Source organism: Anabrus simplex, chromosome 13 (genome assembly GCF_040414725.1).
Source record: "Anabrus simplex isolate iqAnaSimp1 chromosome 13, ASM4041472v1, whole genome shotgun sequence".
Lineage (NCBI taxonomy): Eukaryota > Metazoa > Arthropoda > Insecta > Orthoptera > Tettigoniidae > Anabrus > Anabrus simplex.
In genome coordinates this window covers 17,638,129-17,661,015 of record NC_090277.1, presented here as the reverse complement: position 1 = coordinate 17,661,015, position 22,887 = coordinate 17,638,129, and the positions used below count along the sequence as shown (strand labels likewise).

Below are 22,887 nucleotides of genomic sequence, written 5' to 3'. Positions count from 1 at the left end.
GAACGGCCAACTCGCCCGGTAATTTGTGTTATTGGCTGACCTTAGGTTGAAACTAGTACCTAATTAAAAGTAACTTGTAATGTAAACACATCGCAAAACTTTGTATTGAAAAGGTGGAACTGATAAAATTTATTTAACTATTAATGTAATCACAGTTCAATGTGTCCGGCTCCATGGCTAAATGGTTAGCGTGCTGGCCTTTGGTCGCAGGGGTCCCGGGTTCGATTCCCGGCAGGGTCGGGAATTGTAACCATAATTGGTTAATTTCACCGACACGGGGGCTGGGCGTATGTGTCGTCTTCATCATCATTTCATCCTCATCACGACGCGCAGGCCGCCTACAGGCGTCAAATAGAAAGACCTGCACCTGGCGAGCCGAACATGTCCTCGGACACTCCCGGCACTAAAAGCCATACGCCATTTCATTTCATCGACCAATTAATGTGAAGTTTATTTACCTTAATTCTAAACTTGAATTCTGTCCACAGAAGGCCTTTCTTTCCTTTGCAAATTCATAGGATGTCTTAGCATTCTACCCAGTCTATCCTTTGTGTACGTTCCTATCCTATACGTTGACATAGTTGCTCATCTAGTGGATGGAGATGTGAAGGTAAACTTCAACATCTAGGTACTCACCCTCTGGTTAAATGCTCGAGGACACACAGGGCAGGCATAGGGTTTTTCTCCAGTGTGAATGCGTTCGTGTTTCCTCAGGGTCCCACCATCAGCAAATGCCTTCCAACAGAATCGGCAGCCATAGGGCCGTTCGCCCGTGTGTATGCGGGCGTGGATCTGCTGGCTCGATCGAGACCCGAACGTCTTGCCGCACTCCAGACACGAAAACTGACGTCCCGTGAGGTCCTGCTTGTGACTGTGCCGATGGTTAATAAGCGCTCTTCCGTCCGGGAATTCTTCTCCACATTCCTCGCATCTCACAGCCTTGTCACGGTGAGAAACCATGTGCCTGCACACAACAAAAGATTATGGAAATTTTGCTGGCTACAAGAAAATAAGTGCATTCAAATGGCAAAAAATGCTCTGAAAGTTCATCTAATTCTCATAGCCTATTGTGTATAAAAATATGATAGCACAATAAGAGAATACTGTACGTTTGGTCTACTTTGCAGAGACATGGATTTAAACCAGAAAATGAAGTTCTGTAAGACTTCAAAATCTCTTGTATTGCAGAGGTGATGCAGTTCTGTTTTTAATTTTACATACAGTAGTTACGGCATCCTGGTTATGTGCAGTGACAGTACTCTAAAAAAAAAAGTTATTACTCTTTATTACAGGAACAGTAGTGTCTTCAAGTATTTATTAGCATAAACCATGCCCTAATGTTTTTGAAGTGAAAAAAAAAAAACAACAACCCACTTTCACACAGCTGTTTTCTAGTCCCTAGAAAAAGCACGACTTGGATATTTAAATTGTTACATTACTAATATATTACTGACTGTTCCTTCAGAACTTCACAAACCTACAGGGCCGAGGGGCTCCAAGCAGTCCTTAATGGGAATTTGCTCGAGTTCCATACTTATCCACTAAACTTTTCTATCAACACTACAATTCAGTTTTCAGAGGTCTTTATTTTCATGATACTCCCAACAGACTTGTGAACAATGCATGCAATACTTCTTTGGAAAGTATGGTTTTCTTCCATCAAAACACCATAGACTTTGTTCTATTGGGAAATCCACTGGATAATCGGTTTGAGATGTCACAAAGTACACAGTTATATAAACAATGTTAATGAGCCGTTTGTTGAAATATGAGTGGGAAGGATGTAGGTTTTGGGTGAGTTGAGGTCTCCATGCTACAGCCGAGTGGCACGATAAATAAACGTGGTGGTCATGTTGCAACAGAGCATCCTACAATACGTGACATTTTCGAGCATTTCATGGACCCAGAGAGCTTTTAGATCCCGGTACAACTGACACCCCGCCTCTTCACCTCGGGACAACGTGAAATGGTATACGATGGTTGAGGCCGATGGTGTATGCCTACGCCTCACTGAGGCGAGGAACAAGGGGGCAGACATTCAGGATGCCATAACTCAAGAGCGTATGGAAGTCGTGGCGCTGTACATGAACATGTCAGGCAGTACCTTACTGCAATCAGCACCTGCAGGCATTGAAACAGCATGATTCCACTTTACAAACATGTGGGAGATAAGATATGAAACCACAGTGGCCAAATCAGCAAACATAATGCTAAGAATCTAGGTGTCTCCTGCAAACTGGAACAAGCCAGCCCTAAAGTCAATGTCTAGTGTGGGGTGACCCATGACAAAATCTAACAACCCATTCTTGTTTGCTGAAGGAACTGCTTCTGCTGTCAATTACCTGGATATGCTCCAGGAGTTTGTACATGCTCAATTACAACAAGACGGATTTCTGGACACCATTATCTTCCAACGTGATGGAGCTCCACCACACTGAGCGGGAGTGTTAAAACGAGAAATTCAAAAACCGCTTCGTGGCAGTGGTGGACCCAAAGAGAGACTTAACCCCTCCAAATTTTGTTGATGAACTTGATCATAATAGGTGCTATTTAAACCTATAGGCTACAGACTTGTATAATCTCATAAGAAAAAACTATTTAAAATAGGATGCCTGAAAGATTTTCCTTGCCAATACCCTTTATGTTAATCAATCTTCTTCTTCGTTAGTGTTTGTCCTGCCTGGTGGCAGGGTCTATTGTGTCGATTCGTTGTCTCCATTTAATTTGGTCTCGGGCCATGTCTTACAATCAATCTTATTAATTGAGAAAAACAAACGTTCTCTTCCTCTGTGATAATATAAAAGTTCAACGAGAAACCCTGGGTAATTCCATTATAAATGGTCCATTATTGGACATTACAAATTTTCCAGCTAACTCATTCTTGGTTGCCAGCGTTTCGCCCTCGTGTGCTAGGTTGGGCTCATCAGTTGGTACCTAGCACACCTACCAAGACACTGGGCAGCGCATACCGTGGAGGCCACTACATAGGCTACCATTTATATTGGAATTATAAATTTACTCATTCGGGACAAATATTTCAGATTCCCTACGGGAATCAACATCTGTATCAAACCCTGGGTAGGCGTGGAACTTCTCTCTAACAAGCAGGTGGTTTTATGTTACAGTCTGCAGTAAAAATTACACTATAATTTGAGTTTTCTCAAGCAATATTTATCAGATTAAATTGTTTGTTTAACATAATATTGTATTTCACCACTTAATCGTTGCATTTTTTATACAAAAAATTTCAAAAAGTAATGATGCAACCATTGGATAAAAAAGCATAATCCTGAATCAAGGATGCTTGATGTCTAAAGGGGTCCAAAATCCATGTCTAAGGCCCCACAGAATGGTACATGTCACGAGTAAAGTAGAACCATGGTATTTGTCATGTTGGGGTACTAATCAAAAGTAGCAAAGACTCACGGTGTTCCACACAAGATGGTACTACTCACAAGTATTGTACGTCGTACAGGTAACGCAGACCTATGATGTTTCTCACACAATGGCGCCTCTGATAGCCAACGCAAACTGACGAGGTTCCTCACCTAGGTGTACTAGTCACGGGTGCCGGTCCCACGGGCCCCGTGGTGTTCCTCACATAGTGGATACTAATCACAGGCAACGCAGACCCACGGTGTCGCTCATATAGTGGTACAACTCACAGGCAATGCCCAGACCCGCGGTGTTGCTCATATGGGTACGACTCACGGGTACTGGAAACCCACAGGGGAACCAACTCTCTGCTGCTACTAATCACAAACCTATTTCGTACCTAATATAGTGGTACTACTCACAAGTACAGGCAACCCATGGTGTTCCCCACGCGATGGTACGAACCAAAAGTAGTTTCATGGTTCTAATTCAATCATCCCTTGGTTGCCCCTTTTAGTCGCCTCTCACGACAGGCAAGGGATACCGTGGGTGTATTATTCGTCTGCGTCCCCCGGTAAAGAGAGAGAGAAAAGAAGAAGGGATCGTCACTTCGAAAGATGAAGTAACGGACGAAGAAACACAAGGGCCAGGAAGGGCGTGAAAACGAAAGACTCCCTAGGCCTCGAATGCTCTAATACTCTCGGGGTCGGAAAAGAACAAGAGTTGACTAAGGGAGGTCGGACAGGATAGACAAAAGTGAGGAGCCTGGCACAAGTAAGCGGAAGCAATGCCAAGACTGAGCTAAGGGCCCCGTGGTCGCCAATCCACACTCCCAAGTTGAGAGCCCCTTGGGCCCCTTTTAGTCGCCTCTTACGACAGGCAGGGGATACCGTGGGTGTATTCTTCATCTGCGTCCCCCACCCGCAGGGGGCACGGATAATGGGACTAAGTGAAAGGGAGTGGGAATAAGGTGCTGGAAAGGGATATAAAATGTCGTGGTCAGGAAGAGACAAAAGACTGGCCAACAAAGTACTCAATGTGGATTATGATTGTGACAGAATAATTAGAGTTCAGTTAATGATGCAATCCAAATTTATGCTCCTCAAATTGGTTTTTAAATAGACAAAAAGGAAGAGTTTATCACACCTAACAATACTGTGACTATAGGAGAGTTGCTAGTTGCTTTATGTCGCACCGACACAGATAGGTCTTATGGCGACGATGGGACAGGGAAGGGCTAGGAGTGGGAAGGAAGCGGCCGTGGCTTTAATTAAGGTACAGCCCCAGCATTTGCCTGGTGTGAAAATGGGAAACCACGGAAAACAATTTTCAGGGCTGCCGACAGTGGGGTTCGAACCTACTATCTCCCGAATACTGGATACTGGCCACACTTAAGAAACTGCAGCTATCGAGCTCGGTATAGGAGAGTTGGGAATGATAGAGGAGGATATGAAACAGTTAATGGAAGCCACGGAGAAGATCACAGAAATGATGAAGGGGAGATATTATTAGACATGTGTCAGAGAAATAAATGGTTCGTAATGGATGGTACAAGAAAAGAGATAGTCACAAGTTTATCAGATACAGTTGGAACTTGTAACAGAAATCCATAATTGATTATATAATAGGGGAAGAAACTCCACCACTGTCCAGTTCCAAGTCCGGAATGGGAACGGAGGAGGGTTAGCTGGCTTGGCAACTAGCTGTAAAAACAACTAACACCGAGTGTCGAACGGCGGTAAACTCGACCCCCCATAGGGGCCAACGGCTTTGGGCGATGAGCCCCTTTGGGTGGGGTGATGCTCCCCTCAGGGTAGGAAATGACACTGGAACCTATCATCTGTGTCTTTGGCCCAACAGAAAAACGGACGGAGGAACCTCCTTTTTGTAGTTCTCATTGGCCGTGGGGGCAGATGTGGTCATGCCAGATGGACTGCTGTAACGGCACAACTCAACGGTATTTCGAGCCTGTGGCAGTCCGTTGCAGTTCTGGTACTAGAACCTGCATGTCGCATTTAATTTGTGCTGCAGGGTATAGTTCCAAGATCATAGTGTGTGGGTCATGTCCTTGCAAGCTGCAATCCACCTTAAACAAAATCCCGCTTGTGGCAATTTTTCTTGCCATCACCCCCTTCAACTCAAGTCCAATGGCGATGGGACAAGGATGGTGGAGGTAGGTTTTCGGGTGAAACTGGAAGCCTCTAGTTCAGACCTGCACATTGGCAGCAAATGTGTGATGGTGGTCTTTCTGAGACCCCGTGACTACTCAGGAATTCGGTCCTGCATCTGTGTTTGGGCAGGCCTATTTAGGATCACCACTGCCCACCCTGAATGGGCAAGGCCCTAGAAAATGTGAGCTAAACATCGGTAGTCACACTCTCAGCCGGCTGGGAGGCCGCATCCAGTAGGTCACCCCTTATGCGGGCAAAAAACGGAGATAACCAAAACTCTGATTACAGGAGCCTGGAATGTTCGAACCCTACTTGATTTGAAAGATAATAACAGACCTCAGAGAAGAACAGCGCTTGTCACCCATGAGCTTGGAGGAATTAATATTGATACTGCTGCCTTAAGTGAAACCAGACTGTCCAGCGAAGGTAAACTTACAGAGTTCAGCTCAGGCTACACAATCTTCTGGAAGGGAAAAGATGAGGGAGAACACCGCATTCATGGTGTGGGATTCGTTGTGAAGACCACATTGGTGAATGATCATCAGCTAACTCCAACCGTTTTCAGTGAAAGAATTATGACTCTCCGAATCCCACTCTCTGGAGCCAAATCTATGACACTCATCTCCGCATATGCTCCTGCCTTGGATGCTGATGTAGAAGCTTAAGACCAATTCTACAACCTGTTGAGCACTACCATCACCAAAGTACCACCAAGAGACAAACTCTTACTACTTGCCGATTTCAATGCCACAGTTTGTAAAGATCACCAGTTATGGGGCAGTGTGATGGAAAAACATGGAATTGTGCTGAACATGAACTTTTCATTACTAATATTCAGTTCCGCCTCCCAGCATAGTTTAGAACTCTCCAATGTTGCTGAGGACTTTCTTCGTAATGTTCCCCAGCACTTGGATGCATCCTCGCTCAAAGTACTGGCACATCCTTGACTATATCACCAGGCAATGTGATAAAAAAGATGTCCTTGTTACAAGGACCGCAAGAAATGTCGATGACTGCTGGGCATATTATAAGCTCCTTTTTTGCCAGTTGAGAATCTCAATCTGACGCAAACCAAAAGGATCCATCCACAACCTGTCCAGAAAGAAATTCGATACTTCTAAACTTCAAATTGAATCCACTGCTACAGATTACAGAAATGCAATCTCAAACAAACTGGCTAGTCATCCAGTCAGCAGTGATAGTACAAATCAGGAATGGGCCACGCATCACAAGGTCATCACTGAGTCAGCTGAGGAAACAATTGGTTTTGTGAGGGAAAAAAAAGACATGAAGAAATTAAATGTTTGATCAATGCCAAATGGGAAGCCCACCTGTCCTATCTTTAAGATCCGTCTTCCAATGTGAAGAAATCACATTTCTTGGAACTTAAAAAGGAAAATATCAAGTACAAATTAAGGAAATTAAGAATAACTGGTGGCAACAAAAAGCTGAAGAACTGCAAAGACTATCTGATGCCCGTGACCTGCAAAATTCTATGCTGGCATTTTAACTGATAATGGAGAAATTTTACAGCATTGGGAGGAACATTTCTCTTCACTTCTAAATCGTGTCTCCAATGTTGCTGAGGACTTTCTATGTAATGTCCCTCAGCAGCCCCAACAACTATGGATCGCAGTTCCACCTACATACAGAGACTTCACCAAAGCACTCCATCAACTAAAACCAAGAAAGGCTCCTGGTCCTGATAACATCCCTCTGGAATTGATACAACATGGAGGTTTACCCTTGAAGACTAGACTTTTCACACTCATCCTCTTGATTTGGGTAACTCGAGAAATACCCGACGACTTGAAGAATGCTACCATTATCACTATCTTCAAGAAAAGCAATCGTAGTGTATGTAGGAACTATCGTGGTATATCACTTTTGTCAACTGCAGGTAAAATTCTCGCAAGAATTCTATTAAACCGGCTCCGAGTTATCTCAGAGAGGATTTTGCCCGAGTCTTAATGTGGTTTCCGAACCTCCAGAGGCACTAGAGATATGATCTTCTGTGCTAGACAACTACAGGAAAAATACAGCTTCTGTATTTAGTTTTCTATGACCTGGAAAAAGCCTTTGATTCAGTACCAAGATCTGCTGTGTGGAAAGTATGGAGACATTTTGGATGTCCTGAACGTTATGTGGAATTGGTTCAAGCTCTTCATGATGGCATGTGTGGACAGGTTCTTCATGGTAACTCAGTATCAGATTCATTCCCTTTCACTCATGGATTGAAACAAGGCTGTGTGCTTGCTCCTACACTCTTTGCACTATACATGGCTGCCATGCTGTATGAATCATTTGCAAACAACTTAGGCATGGAGATTAAACTTAGTTTTGATGGAGGCCTTTTCAATCTGGCAAGACTTTGCTCACAAAGACGTTCTCTGGTTACCTGGGTGACAAAACTGCAGTATGCCGAAGATACGGCATCTCCTGCTCTAACACTTGCAGAACTACAACAGTCAGTCAACTGCTTTAAAACTGCACGTGATCGCTTTGGTCTTGCCATTAATGCGAAAAAATGAAGGTACCTGCACAACCTGCCCCAGGACTAACTCTTCCCGAGTTCAGTATCTCCATCTTAGACACAACACTGCAACAGGTTGATCACTTTTCATATCTTGGAAGCATCTTGTCTAAACGGTGTACCTATGAACAACACGTTGATAAAAGAATTGGGGCTGCTCGTGCTGCATTCGGACGGTTAATGCAGAGAGTCTTCATGAATAACGACCTAAAACTTCATACCAAACTCATGGTATACAAAGCAGTTGTCATTTCCACGCTGCTGTATGGCTGTGAAACCTGGACATTCTATCGCCGTGATATCAAAAAACTTGAACGCTTCTACCAACAGAAAATGAGATTCATCTTGAATATTAAGTGGGAGGACTATGTGACCAACACGGCAGTTCTCGACAAAGTGCAGCTAAATAGCATTGAGGCAACAATCATTGTTCATCTGTGCTATTATGCCCCGACTTACCTTGTGTACCGGCCATTCACATTACACTACCACCCGCCGGCCTTGTTCTTCACTGACTGACCGCCATTTTGAATGATCAGCTCACTCTCCCGCTCACCTGACGTCGCTCTGATGTCTCACAGATTCTAGAATGAACTATCGATCATATAAAAACGCCTCACCTCGCCCAGCTGGGCAGGTTGAATGAGAGGCCCTACCCTGCTGGATGTGCGAACACACCACACTGGACGAGCTGGTTCTCTAGTCCCTTCGACTGCTGCTGTTTCGGTTGCAGGTGAGACATAGAGATCAAGTCATGTAAAAAATCGTTGCATTCATCTTCCTAAATAATCACGGAGTTTGGAGAGTCATGCAATTGCACGGCACCTAAGTTCATTCATGTTTTTGGCTACTGAGCCTTAACGCAAGCTTGGACTTGCACGCCTTACCATATTTTGAACTACTTCACTCTTCAAGCAAATTCAATCTTCATGTGTCTGCCATTATTCCTATTACAACTCTTTTCGCGTCAGTCTTGTCTCTCGGTCTCTCGTCCCATCTCCACCCCTCATCTTGTTTGGAATTTTGTATGATTGTATGATATTAGGCATTTAAAATTTCAGACAATTTGTAAAGAACTTAAACTACCATTTTGATCAATCTCACTGTTGATTCTTTTGAACTGGGTTACTTATTCAGTTAAATTTATGAGACTTGTTAACGATTTGGCATTAGTGTTTGCACCTCTAAGGATCTGGATTAACTATATAATGTATTTATACTAAACACACTTTATATCACTTTCAATATTTGTCTCAGTTATCTCTCGAATTATATTTGTTATGCTTTGTATCCGCTGGTTGGTTGTGTACACTCACGTATATCTATTCTAGTAAAAGGTGGTGGTGGTTATTGTTATTGTTATTATTATTATTATTATTATTATTATTATCATCATCATCATCGAAATTGTCTTTTTGTTTCGTTGTATATTTTGTTACCATCCTCTACGTCCTGGGTCCCTCTGGGCTATATTCCAATGCGCACAAAAGTGTTTAGTTGTTGTTGTTGTTAATAATAATAATAATAATAATAATAATAATAATAATAATAATAATAATAATAATAATAATAATATTATTATTATCATCATCAGTAATATTGAGGTTATACCAGTACTCGATCATTGAACTGACCTCAGACTAACATACTGTCACCACATGCTGACAATGTACTGTAATAACCTAGTAACAATTGATAACAACATAGTAACAAAACGTAACACATCAACTGAGATGGTTAGGCCATGTTCACCGCATGGGTGATACCAGGCTTCCCCGCCAAATTCTTTATGGTGAACTTTGCTCATGGAGTCCCTCTTAAATGTTTTAAGGACCAGCTGAAACACATCATGAAGACAACTGGTATAGATATACAGACATGGGAAGAATGTGCTGTGAACCGTTCACTGTGGTGAAACACTACATCCACTGCTGTCAACTTGTTTGAAAGAGAACGCTGCAGAAATGAAAAGGCCAAGTGACAAGCAAGAAAACTCCCGTCAATTACAACCCCGCCCTCCTCCATCCACTCAGTGTGATGTGTGTGGGCGTACGTTTTATGCCAGAATTGGTCTACCGCAAACACATCCATAAACTGAATGCAGGAAGAAGTTACATATACTCGGGTTGAGTAACAGCCAACGATGAATAAGGGAAGAAATCGGTAGATGCTTAACAGACGTGAAAGTGATACCAAGCATTAATCTCGACGGTGACCACAGACTATTGGTGGGGACATTGATGAAATTCAGAAAGGATGAATCTAGGGGAAAAAGACAGGCAAGAATCAAATGCTGGAAACTAAAAGATAATAATGTTATTTGCTTTACGTCCCACTAACTACTTTTATGGTCTTCGGAGACGCCGAGGTGCCGGAATTTAGTCCCGCAGGAGTTCTTTTACGTGCCAGTAAATCTACCGACATGAGGCGAAACTAAAAGATAAAGAAATCCAAGAGATATATAGGGAAAAGATTAAAACTGCTGACGGAAAAGTATTGGGAGAAAGGCAAGAACGTGGTCATTGTATTCCTGGATACAGGAAAGGCCTATGATAATGTTGTAAGAGATAAGATCTGGGAATGTCTGAGGAAAAGAAATGTGCCTGAAGGACTGGTAAGGAAAATTCAGATGTTGTACAAAGACTGTACTAACTGTGTACAAATTGGGGATGGTCGATCAAGAGTAGAGTTCAACAAGGAAGTGCACTGTCCCCACTACTGTTTATGGACAATATAATGAAGAACGTCAAGGTAAAGTTAGATGAACTGAATGCAGTGGCCTTTGCTGATGATATCATGATTTGGGGTGAAACAGAAGAGGAAGTACAGACCAGACTCAACGTAAGGAAATCCCAGTTCAAGGAATATAACCTCAACATCAGCGACAAGAAGACAGTGGTGACGGCAGTCAACAGAGAAGAGTGTCCAGCAAGTGTAAAACTAGGAGTCCATCAGCTAGAGTGTGTGGATAATTTTCCTTACCTTGGAAATGTAATCTCCAGTGATAATTTGGACAGAAAGGAAATTACAAACAGAGTGCAAAAGGGATCAGAATTCTACCAACAAGAACACTTTTATGGGATGACATGATTCCAAAACCGGCCAAACTGATGATATTTAACAGCTATTTCATACCAGTATTGACCTAAGGTATTGAAGCGTGCACCCTCACACAAAGAGATTCAAGACTGCAAGAAACAGAGATGAAATTTCTAAGAACCACCATCTAGAAGACCAAGATGGAAAGTTAATAAATGAAGAGGTGAGGAAAGAAGCCGGAATAGAGACATCCCTATTAGACCGAATCGGCACATGCAGACTATATTGGTACGGGCATGTGATGAGGATGGAGCCTACAAGAATAGTCAGAATAAATTTGGAAAGACAGGTGGAGACAAAAAGACCTGCAGGAAGACCTAAAACCCGATGGATGGGCATGATCAAGCTTGATCTAGTTACCAGAGGATGGACAGTGGATGATGTTCTCAATGACAAGTTGTATATGGACAGGAAGAAGTGGAAGAGGCTCATTAACAGTACCTGGGATACTGGAACTGTACAATGATGATGATATGATGATGAGTAAAACTCGAGACGAGAGAAAGGATGTTGAAGAATGGAGAAGGTTCAAACAGGCTTTAGAAAATGCAGCAGAAGAAACATGTGGAAGGACAACAACAAAAGTCAGACACAAAGAAGAAGAAGAATGTAAGGAAAGAATAGTTCAGAAACAGAAAGGAACATAACAGACAAATGGAAATGACTAAGCAGAGCAGCAAGGAAAATGACAACATTGGCTAAAAAGATGTCTGGGAAAAATTCACAAAAGAAAAAGAAGAAAATGATAAAAATATTGTACCACACATTAGGCAACGGAAGGAAGCAGAAAGAAAATACATCAGAAGTCATCAAAGATGGAAAATCTGTGTGGGAAGAAAAAGAAGTTTTGAAAGTATGGAAAGAGTACTTCCAAAATCTATATGAAGGACAAAATGAACCCAAGGAAATAGATGTTAGAGTGGTAGGGACGTATAAATGATCAGATGAAATACGAAGAGAAGATTTACAAATATCGGGTGTAGAAAAAGCTGTATTAGAAATGAAAACTGGCAAAGCTCCTGGAATAGATGACATTAGAGTGGAAATGACCGACTTTATGGCTAAATGGTTAGCGTGCTGGCCTTTGGTCACAGGGGTCCCGGGTTCAATTCCCAGCAGGGTCGGGAATTTCAACCAACCTTGGTTAATTTCGCTGACACTGAGGCAGGTTGTACGTGTCGTCTTCGTCATCATTTCATCCTTATCACGACGTGCATGTCACCTACAGTAGTCAAATCAAAAGACCTGCATCTGGCGAGCCGAACTTGTCCTCGGACACTCCCGGCACTAAAAGCCATACGCCATTTCATTTCATTTACGGAGGAAATTATTAAAGCTGGAGGACTTACTGGAATGCAGTAGCTGTATAGAATAATGAAGATAGTACGGACTGACGGATCAAGGGGCAAATATTTTACCTAGTTTTTAAAAAAAGGTAATAAGGCACTTTGAGAGAACTACAGAGGAATAGCATTACCGTCATTGCATGACGATTTATGGAAAGATAATTTTACAAAAAATCAAGAAGATATATGCATAATTAAGAGAAGAACAATAAGGATTTAGACTTGGAAGATCAACTACAGTAAAACCTCCCTCAATTAACCGTCCGGCAAATTATCAATCAAGTCAAATAAATAATAAAGTTTAATTATTCCACCTATTCAATACATAAAAAGAGATGTTAATAAAGAATTAAATCTGTAAATAAAACCATAGAGACATGTTTCGCCCTTTAATTAAGGGCATCTTCAGCCTAATCTCAATCTGAAAGTTAATTAATCAGGTACCTGATTGTAATTAAAATACATATGAATATGAAGATGATGTTGGAAATGTGTTTCAAATGGAGAGCGAAATGGTTGACAGTAGTTTTGATATTCTTAAAATGAAACCTGAATAAAGTCTACTATAGAAATAGTCGTAAATTTATGAATGTCCTTGTTTGAAAATTGGTAATAAATTGTATACTGGTAGTTTTTAAGAACGTAAATTTTGTAAAGAGACGTTTCTGTTGCTCACTTCAAGTGAGGTTTGAAATAACTAAACTTACCTTACAAAAAAAAAACAAAAAAAACAAAAAAAAAAAAAAAAAACACCCCACCCTCAGCTTTATTCTAATTTCAAGCCGTTTAAGATTTAATTTGATTTCCTATACTCTCAATCCTTTGCTGAACGCCTTTTAGCAGTATTAACTGTTCCCACAACACTCTTTCTCTATTACAGAATTTTTCCAAAAAAAAAAAATTTCTTAGCTTCACCAGTCTATTAATGCAACAATTTGATTTCTTAAACCCTTTACAGGAAATTAACTGAGTTCTTATAGAACTTTCCCTCGCTCCCGCATCGTAATTCGAGAGGAAGTCTAATTTATCTCCTCACAAAAGATTGACTATAGAATGGTCCTAACTTTTACTTGAAATCCACTTGATACTGATGATATCGTTTCTCTTTATATTGTTCTGTTAGGGACATTTTTACCTTTTCTTGTAAATATGTGTGTTGGTACATATATCAAACAGTTGAATGTTAATAAATATGCTGTTCGAAGATACATTCCCAATATTGGTCCTCCGGCCTGGATATGGATTTCAACGGTAAACTCCATGAACCTGGCAAGTTTTGGTATTTACAAGGTATCAAAGGATATAATCTAATGAAATACTATTACTTACTGCATCAATTTCGTGAAACATATTGATTTTTGTGTGTTTTCAATGCATTGCCTAGGACATTTCGATTATGACATCTACTGTAGTGTTTACAAACTAACCTGTACCAAGGAGAACAAGCGACCTGTACAAAACAACGGATTGAACATCGTTATAATGACAAGTAGCGTCATCTAGTGTGACATATGAGAACTAATATCCATGGCACGGAAATTCCAACACGGTTACATTCGTGCCGCATGATTTAGAAGGCGGAAATTCAACGGAATTGACACGTAAAGACGACACCACTCTTTCGTATTAATCTCTACAAATGCAACATGGAACCCGATACAAAGAGAGCTCTAATGAAGAAAAGATCCGTTCTTAAAGCCGGTTTAACACGCATACAAAGCTTTATGAGCTCAGAACTTGATACGGCAGACACAACTTTAATCGAAGTAAAACTGAATACGCTACTTTCTCTTAAGGAAGATTTCAAATACATTCAAACTGAACTCAAGCTAAATGACGAAAATATCGATTTACATATCGATTACCACCAGGAATTCGAAAATAATAGCGATCTTCTGGAAGCTAATCTTAGAAAGGCTATCATTTCCCAGACTTCACATTTAGCTGACGAAGTACGTTCTATTTCAACCAATGATGTAGGAAGGCAAATAAAATTGCCAGAAATCAAGCTCCCTACATTTGACGGTACATTAACAACTTGGCTTCACTTCAGGGACACCTTTCAGAACCTGATAGTTAATAACAATGATCTGTCAAATGTTGAGAAGTTTCATTACATGTTATCCTCGCTTAAAGGAGAACCCAAGGATGCTATTAGGAATATTGGCATTTCAGACTCCAATTTTACAGTAGCTTGTGACCTTCTCGTGAGCAGGTATCACTCGCCAAAATTAATAGCTGCTGAATATATTAAACAGATCCTAGAATCACCGGGTAAAGTATGTTCAACCGAAACAGATACGCCAACTCGTAAATAAATTCCGAGGTAGCATTGATGCACTGAACGTACTAGATACTAAGCATTGTAGATCTTCTCCTAAACGAGCTCTTACTATCGCGAGTGGATAAGAAATTGAGACTAGAATTCTAAAATAAACATTCACATCTACAAGCTGTAGAGTTTAAAGAACTTGGTTTGTTCTTGGAGAGACGTTGTCAGACAGTGCAACTCTCCAACCCCTCTCCCAGTCTATCGCAAAACCATCAGACAAGTTCAAGGTAAAAAATCGCAGCTCAACAGTCGTACATTACAACGTCAAGACAATGTTGCATCTGTTCAGATGAACATCAGCTTTATAGGTGCCCAGACTTTCTTAAATTACATTGTGACGAAAGGTTCAAAGTAGTAAAGGATAAAAATCTATGCAGCAATTGCCTGAGCTCATCCCACACTTGGAAGGCATGTACATCAAAAACATCATGTAGATTATGTAACAAATATCACCACACGTTGTTGCATCATGAGACTGACCATATATCATCTCCTGCAAATCAAAACAACAATCCACAACAATCATCTTATCATTCTCTGGGAAGCACATCCAAGAATCAGATACTTCTGAGTACGGCTTTAGTAAAGATCAAGGACGGTCAGGGAAGATTCCATTTAGTTCGTGCCATACTCGACAATGGTTCGCAGAGTAACTTTATATCCAAACACATGGTGCAACAACTGAGACTGAAAAAGAAAAAGACCAGTGCCATAACACTGCAAGCTTTTGGTAAACTCGCATCCCAAGCAAACATAGCAGTGAATATTGAGGTTCACTCAGCAATCAACGATTATCACTTCAACATGGAATGTATTGTTCTTTCCAGAATAACTGGCAATATACCTGTCTCACATATCAATTGCAAGGACTGGAACATTCCACAAGACATCACTCTCGTTGATTCTGACTTTCACATCCCTCAGGCTACCAATTTACTGATTGGCGCACAGTTTTTCTTACAACTCCTGCAACCCAGAAGAAAAAGTCGACAAGGGTACCCGTGCCTACAGAACACACAGCTAGGATGGATTCTCAGCAGAGAATATTCACAACTCAATCGAGAAAGGGAAGAGGAGACACCAACCAAGTCGCTCTTTATCAGGTCCGACCTCAACTTAGAAATACAAATTCAGAAGTTCTGGAGCCTCGAGGAAGTGAACCATGTTACACACTCACCTGAAGAGAAGGAATGTGAAGCCGATTTCAAGGACACCACAAGAAGAGATGAAACTGGGAGATTCATCATAGAGCTACCCCTTAAGAGAGAGTTGAAACTTGGAAACTCAATGCAGACTGCCAGCCGACGTTTTCATCTATTAGAACGGAAACTACAAACTCAAGACAACCTTCGTCAAAATTACATCACCTTCATGAGAGAGTACCAGACCCTTGGACACATGATGGAACTTCAGTCAGAACCCGTTGAAGGAGAAAGATATTATATGCCTCATCACGCTGTTGTCAAGCATTCTAGCAGCACTACTAAAACAAGAGTTGTATTTGATGGATCAGCAAGGACTGACAACGGTACTGCCTTAAACGTTATCTTAATGGTAGGACCTATAATTCAAGAAGATCTTTGCTCAATAGTTATGAGATTCTGCACTCACAACATTGCTTTCACTGCTGATATTGAAAAGATGTACAGCCAGATAATGGTTCATCCTAAACATCGACACGTACAGTGCATCCTATGGAGAGAACATCCTCAAGATAATCTAAAATCTTATGCTCTTAACACTGTCACGTACATACATGCAGCATCGTTTCTGTCCACAAGATGTCTCCAGCAATTAGCACTCGAAGAAGCGTCCGAATTCCCAAGAGCGGCCGCGATCCTCAAACGTGACTTCTATGTTGATGACCGTCTTTCTGGAGCAGATACCTTAGAAGAAGCCCTGGAGCTGCGAATCGAGTTACAACAGCTTCTCAGTCGTGCAGGGTTTCCTTTGCGAAAATGGTGTTCCAATAGCCCTGAATTACTGAACTCCATCACAGAAAGCTTACGAGAAACTAAGCACTCGTTAACTGACAACGTTAGTGACATGATAAAGACCTTAGGGTTGACCTGGCATCCTTCCACGGACAAGTTTCAAATAAACTGTAATGCAAATTTTCAACAATTAATGGGTGATACGACGTTCACAAAGAGAATGGTGCTCTCAACGATATCCTCAATTTTCGACCCACTTGGATTTATAAGCCCTGTACTAATCAGCTCCAAGGTTTTAATGCAACGTCTCTGGCAGGAAAGGATGGGATGACCCTTTACCAGTAAACTTACTTGATATGTGGTTGAAATTATATGATCAGATCCCCATGCTTAATAACATCAAGGTCCCAAGGTGTGTTCTCACTGAAGGGAAAATCAAGTCCGTAGACATCCATGGTTTCTGCGATGCTTCACATCACGCTTATGGCGCCTGTATTTACGTGAGGTCTGTGAACAACAAAGGTGACGTTCTTATCAGATTGTTATGCGCAAAATCGAGAGTCGCACCTTTAAAGCAAGTCTCAATTCCCCGACTAGAATTGTGTGGTTCCTTACTGCTCTCCCATCTCCTGAAGAAAACACTTGCCTCTCTACAACTGCCATTCACTAAGATACAGCTTTGGACTGACTCGACAATTGTACTAGCATGGTTAAATGCGTGCCCCACTAAATGGAAGACGTTCGTAGCAAATAGGGTTGCAGAAATTCAAGAAATTGCTCCCTCGAATCACTGGTCTCATGTTAAATCACAGGATAACCCAGCAGATCTCGTCTCGCAAGGCATTGAACCAACAGACATGAAGAACAACATGCTGTGGTGGCACGGTCCAGCCTGGCTGTGCTTAGACCCCTCAGCTTGGCCGAAACAAGAAACTGTCTCCGACCCTAACAAGATACCAGACAAAAGAATATTAACTTAACTTGTTATTGTGCAACATAACGACTCATTTCTAAACAAATTCTCTTCGTTAAACCGACTACTCAGGACGATTAGCTATTGCCTCAGATTTGCTTCAAACTGCAGGAGAAAGCCCGATGATCGCGACATGTCCCCATTAAAGCCTCAAGAAATAAGTAATGCCCTCAATGTATTTATCAAGATTGTTCAAGCAATATCCTATCATGAAGAAATTCGTTGCCTCGAGCAAGGAAAGAACATTCACTCAGCTAGCAAAATTAGGAATTTAAGCCCGACTCTGGACCAACATGGCTATCTTTGTGTTGGTGGAAGACTGTACAATGCATCATCCATCTCTTACGAAGCTAAACATCAACTTATATTACCTCCCAAGCATCACCTCACGAAACTTATTATTTTAAGTGAACATCAAAGATCACTCCACGCTGGACCCCAACTCCTGATATCATCATTACGTGGGAGATATTGGATTCCAAGAATTTGACAAGTCGTTAAAGGGTGCATTCATTCATGCTTGCCATGCTACAAATTAAAATTGACAACAAATCAACAGAAGATGGGAAATCTTCCCAAAGAAAGAATCACCCCTGCAAAACCATTCCTGAACGTGGGGGTAGACTATGCTGGTCCATTTTTTATAAGAATTGGAACACTGAGAAGCAATCGAACGGGCAAGGCCTACGTCGCCATCTCCACTTGCCTTGCCACAAGAACTGTACATTTGGAAGTTGTCTCAGACCTTACAATGGATGCATTCGTGGCCGCACTGCGACGTTTCACGTCACGCAGAGGATGTCCATCAAATATCTATAGCGACAATGGCACTAACTTCGTCGGTGCTGCAAAGGAGCTGAAAGAACTGCAAGAATTTCTCCAAGATTCTGATCAAAACAGAAATATTGTCGAAGCTGCAACTACAAAGGGGATCGCCTGGCATTTCATCCCTCCATCAGCACCGCATTTCGGCGGAGTTTGTGAGTCCATGGTGAAATCTTTTCAAGTACCATCTGCGAAGAACTATGGGTAGCACGGTGGTTACCTTTGAAGAATTAACTACCCTTTCTTCCCAAATAGAGGCCTGCCTGAATTCTCGTCATCTAACAAGACTCAGCGATGATCCTACAGACTTATCTTGTTTAACCCCATCTCATTTCCTAATTGGGGAACAAATTACTGCACTTCCTGATCATGACCTTGTTCACTATTCCATAAACAGGCTTTCCAGATGGCAACATCTTCAAAAGATGACCCAGGACTTCTGGAAACAATGGCACAGGGAATATATTAACACTCTGCAGCAGTGCCACAAGTGGACTGAGAAACATCCTAATCTTCGAATTGGAGATCTTGTGTTCATTAAAGATGACAACCTACCACCTCTGCAATGGCGAATGGGCGTAATAGTCGGTTCATCCTGGTGAAGACAACCTCGTACGGGTCGCCACTGTGAGAACAAACTCCGGTATCATAAAACGACCCATCAAGAAGTTGTGTGTTTTGCCTGAGAATGAGAAAGAATAGTAAAAGTTTCGAGTTACACAGTGATGTGATTTATACCTTTATGAACTCCCTGACTATCTGTGTTGTGTGTTTATTCCTGAAGTGAATTATCTTTCTTCTTCCCTTCTTAAAAGGCCAGTGCCTTTTGGTGGCCAGTATGTTTGGGAAATTTTTACCTTTTCTTGTAAATATGTGTGTTGGTACATATATCAAACAGTTGAATGTTAATAAATATGGTGTTCGAAGATACATTCCCAATATGTTCTAAGAACTGAACTCATTTCCCGCTACCCGCCACGGCCAATAGCATATAAACCTGGCACACAGCTTCGAGCCTCTCCTCCATTTATCTCACATCATCTGTAACACTAGTAACTTAAATATCAGTAATTTCAACACTAACATAGCAACTATTTAACACTATTACTATTGAAAATAAATGAAATTATACGCAACTTTTTCTCTCCAACTCTTCTTTACATCAACCAATTTCAATATTAATAAAGAGGTAAGTTTTTTACACACTTCGATTTCCCTTTAAACTCTCCTTTCATTCAATTTCATTCATTAAAACGTAAACTCTCCTGTTGTTACAGACTTCATATTTAATGTACCGGGCGGTACACCTCCACACCGTTTATTTAAAAGTTGCGCCAGTTGAAACTCCTCTTCTGGAGGAAGTCTGAACTTTATCTACGGTCTTAATTTCCAAATTTCTCAGAAGATGTCACTACCTGGAAATTTTTGAGTTTGTGAACTGTGTCATTTTCGACGTACTTTTGTCTTGCTTGTATTAAGAAGTGTGAACTTTCTCTTCTAGAGGACACTACTGAAGATCAACAATAGTGCACCCTAGTGCGGAGTCAAAGAACTATTTTGTTGGAGAAAATTTAATTTCAGGAGTTTGTTCTTTGTTAAATTTCTTTCTGTCATTGTTTAAGTTGGCAATATTTACCCCTTTCTTCCCCTTGTTTTGAATGTATCCAATCACGAATTTTTTTCAATTAATTTCTGACCAATCTGGTGTATCTTTCCCCAACTTGAATCTGTTGCGGGGTCCTACCCAATAAAATCTTTGTGGGAGGGTGTTTTCTTTCCCCTAACGCCTAGAACTTTAAACTGCTGATTTTAGGGTCTCCGGGCCACTTCTGTTCCATCTTTCAGTGTATTAAGTACATAGCAGGAGGCGGGAAGCGCCTCTTTCCTCGGCAGCGGTCAACAATAAGGTAATGGCCGATTAATAAATTTTTTCTTCGCCAGCTCAGCAGTTTAACTTTCGGGGCAGGTTCTAAGCGTTCCCCTATGTAACCTTTTCCTAAAATGTAACTTCTCTTTTCTTCTATTCTCTTGTAAAGCGACATACTGGGATAGAGAGTGTTAACCCTCTCGAGCTCCCACTCACATTGTTTGAGGTGAACTTATTTTTCGCAACCTATTCTTCAGTAATGTAAGTTAGTAATTTCTTAAGTCACCTCTGTAGTATGGGATTAGCCCTTGCATCAGTGGCCTTAGAGCCAAAATAGGTCTTAAAGACAAAGTGTATTAGGAGTGCAAGTTCGCCTCCTCTCAAATTGTGATTTTAGAGGTCATGTATTAGCTTTCTTGTCATTTAACAGACCTCAGTAGATTGGGTATTTTGCCCCTGTGTATATGTCCTTTGAGGACGGCTTAAAGGTGGAGTTCGGAGTGGCCTATGATAGGCTTGTATTTTAAGGGTAAGTTGCCCTTTTTGAAAATTGTGTTTCTGCCTCAAGGAGGCTTTTGGATGTAATTGGAAGCCGGTGTTTCTGGCATGTTTGGGGGTTTTCGGCCCCTTTGTTGTATGGTGTTCATTGTAAGGTTGGGCTCATGGCTCAAGAATTATGTTTCTGACTTTTTGAAGCCCCAAATGGGGTACCTATGTAAATGTATTTGTCAATCGTGTTTCGGCTACTAAGTACCTGTTCTATTTGTTGTTACCTAATTTTGAAAAGAAAATATAACCTTGTTAAATTTTAAAATTAATTTCACTTTAGTAGCTTGAGACCCCTTCACCACCCAGCACCTTCTTTCATGCATAACTACCACAAAAACACAGTAACAAGTGGTAGCAGAGCGTGGTTGAATGGGTCTCAATTTAGCCCCTTTTGACGGCTAAACTCTGTTTTGATCCGAACTCTAACCATTTTCTCAGTTGCTGGAAATTTTTTATTGAGGTTTTTCAAAATTTTTCTGTTATCATGCCCGGCCCTCGCGATGTTCTCCTCCTTAACTACTTGCGCAAAGAGGAGTTGATCTACGAATTAACTATTAGAAACGTGCAATCTAGAGGCACGGTTGCTATCGACACTAACAAGCTTAGAGACTCCCTTGATTTGCCCATTTCCATCCCCAATTTGGGAGAGAAAGAAATTGATGACTCTCTTTCCACGATCGTCGAGAACATTACTGGGCTAGCATCGGTCGTTAGTTTTTTTGATGAAAATGATCTGTCTCCTAATCAAATTAAGCGTGTGCAAGGCAGGCTATATCATTTTTCAAATAGAGTTAATGATCTGTTGTCTCTAAAGGTGAATGACGTTCAGAGGAAGGAAGCTAATACGCTCCTTGAAACTATTTCTGAATTGTCTAGTAAAGTCACTCAATTGTTAACTGGGGAAATTCCTCCCAAATCTGATCAACCTACCATAGTGAATGTAGGTAGCGAGGAAGAGTCTCCTAAGGGAGAAGTAAATAGGAAAACCCCCACTGCTCAAACTATCTCTGCCCCATTGGACAACGAGTCTGAACGCCGTGCATCGTTGAGTAACATCCGTTCTGAATTAACTTCTTTGCCCCTGAAACCTCTACCTACTATGTCACCCGGGTTTAGCAGCTTGCCTCATCCATTGGCAATGTTGCTAAGAGGTATCTCTAAGTTTTCTGTCAACACCACCAGTGAAGTTATTTCATTTTTAAGATTTTTAGTTGAATTTCAGGATCACGCCCTTGTGTTTTCTCTTTCCCCTTGTCAAATTTTACAAATAATCTATCCTTATGCTATTGGTGTTCTCTCAGATAAAATAGTAAGAGCTATTGCTGAACAGTCATCTATTGAAGATTTTCACGCACACTTGCTTGCAAATTTCATTCCTGCCCGCGCGAGGTCATCTCTGATTCAGAAATACTATTATCGGGTACAGCGCTTGGATGAAAACTTGGCTGATTTCATACAGGACATTAAGTTTTATACTAGGGTGTTTGCCCTTCATTTTCCTGAAGATCAGATTGTGCAGGCTATTGTAGAGGGAATTTCACCTCCCTATAGGTCATATTTGTGTTTCGCGGCGTGCCCGCAAACCTTCTCGGAACTTGAAGCGTTGGCCGTCTCGGCGGAAGGAGTTAGATACGCCGATTCTTTGCGTGTCGCCTTCCTTTAGTAACACTCGGCCTCCACCTCGCCGACCAGTCAATCCCCGTAAATGTTATGCGTGCGGGGCGCCTGACCATCTGCGCAATAAGTGTCCTCTGATCAAGCCTAGTAGGGCAAATAATGGAGCTGGTTCATCACAAGGCTGTTTTAAATGTGGGGCTTTCTCACATATCGCCAAGAATTGTCCCAATTCGAATAGCACCCCCTCCTGCTCAACTTCTGGGGTA

The 22,887-nt window shown here is 41.4% G+C and overlaps 1 protein-coding gene across 3 annotated transcripts in view; it reads right to left on the bottom strand.

The window, feature by feature from the left end:
- Positions 1 to 22,887, bottom strand: part of LOC136885139 (zinc finger protein 37) — a 144,700-nt gene that overhangs the window by 24,790 nt on the left and 97,023 nt on the right. For all 3 annotated transcript variants that reach the window (XM_067157608.2, XM_067157605.2, XM_067157607.2), the window contains exon 6: positions 637 to 964. In XM_067157608.2, the coding sequence (XP_067013709.1) occupies positions 637 to 964 (328 nt within the window). The remainder of the gene's footprint in view (positions 1 to 636; positions 965 to 22,887) is intronic.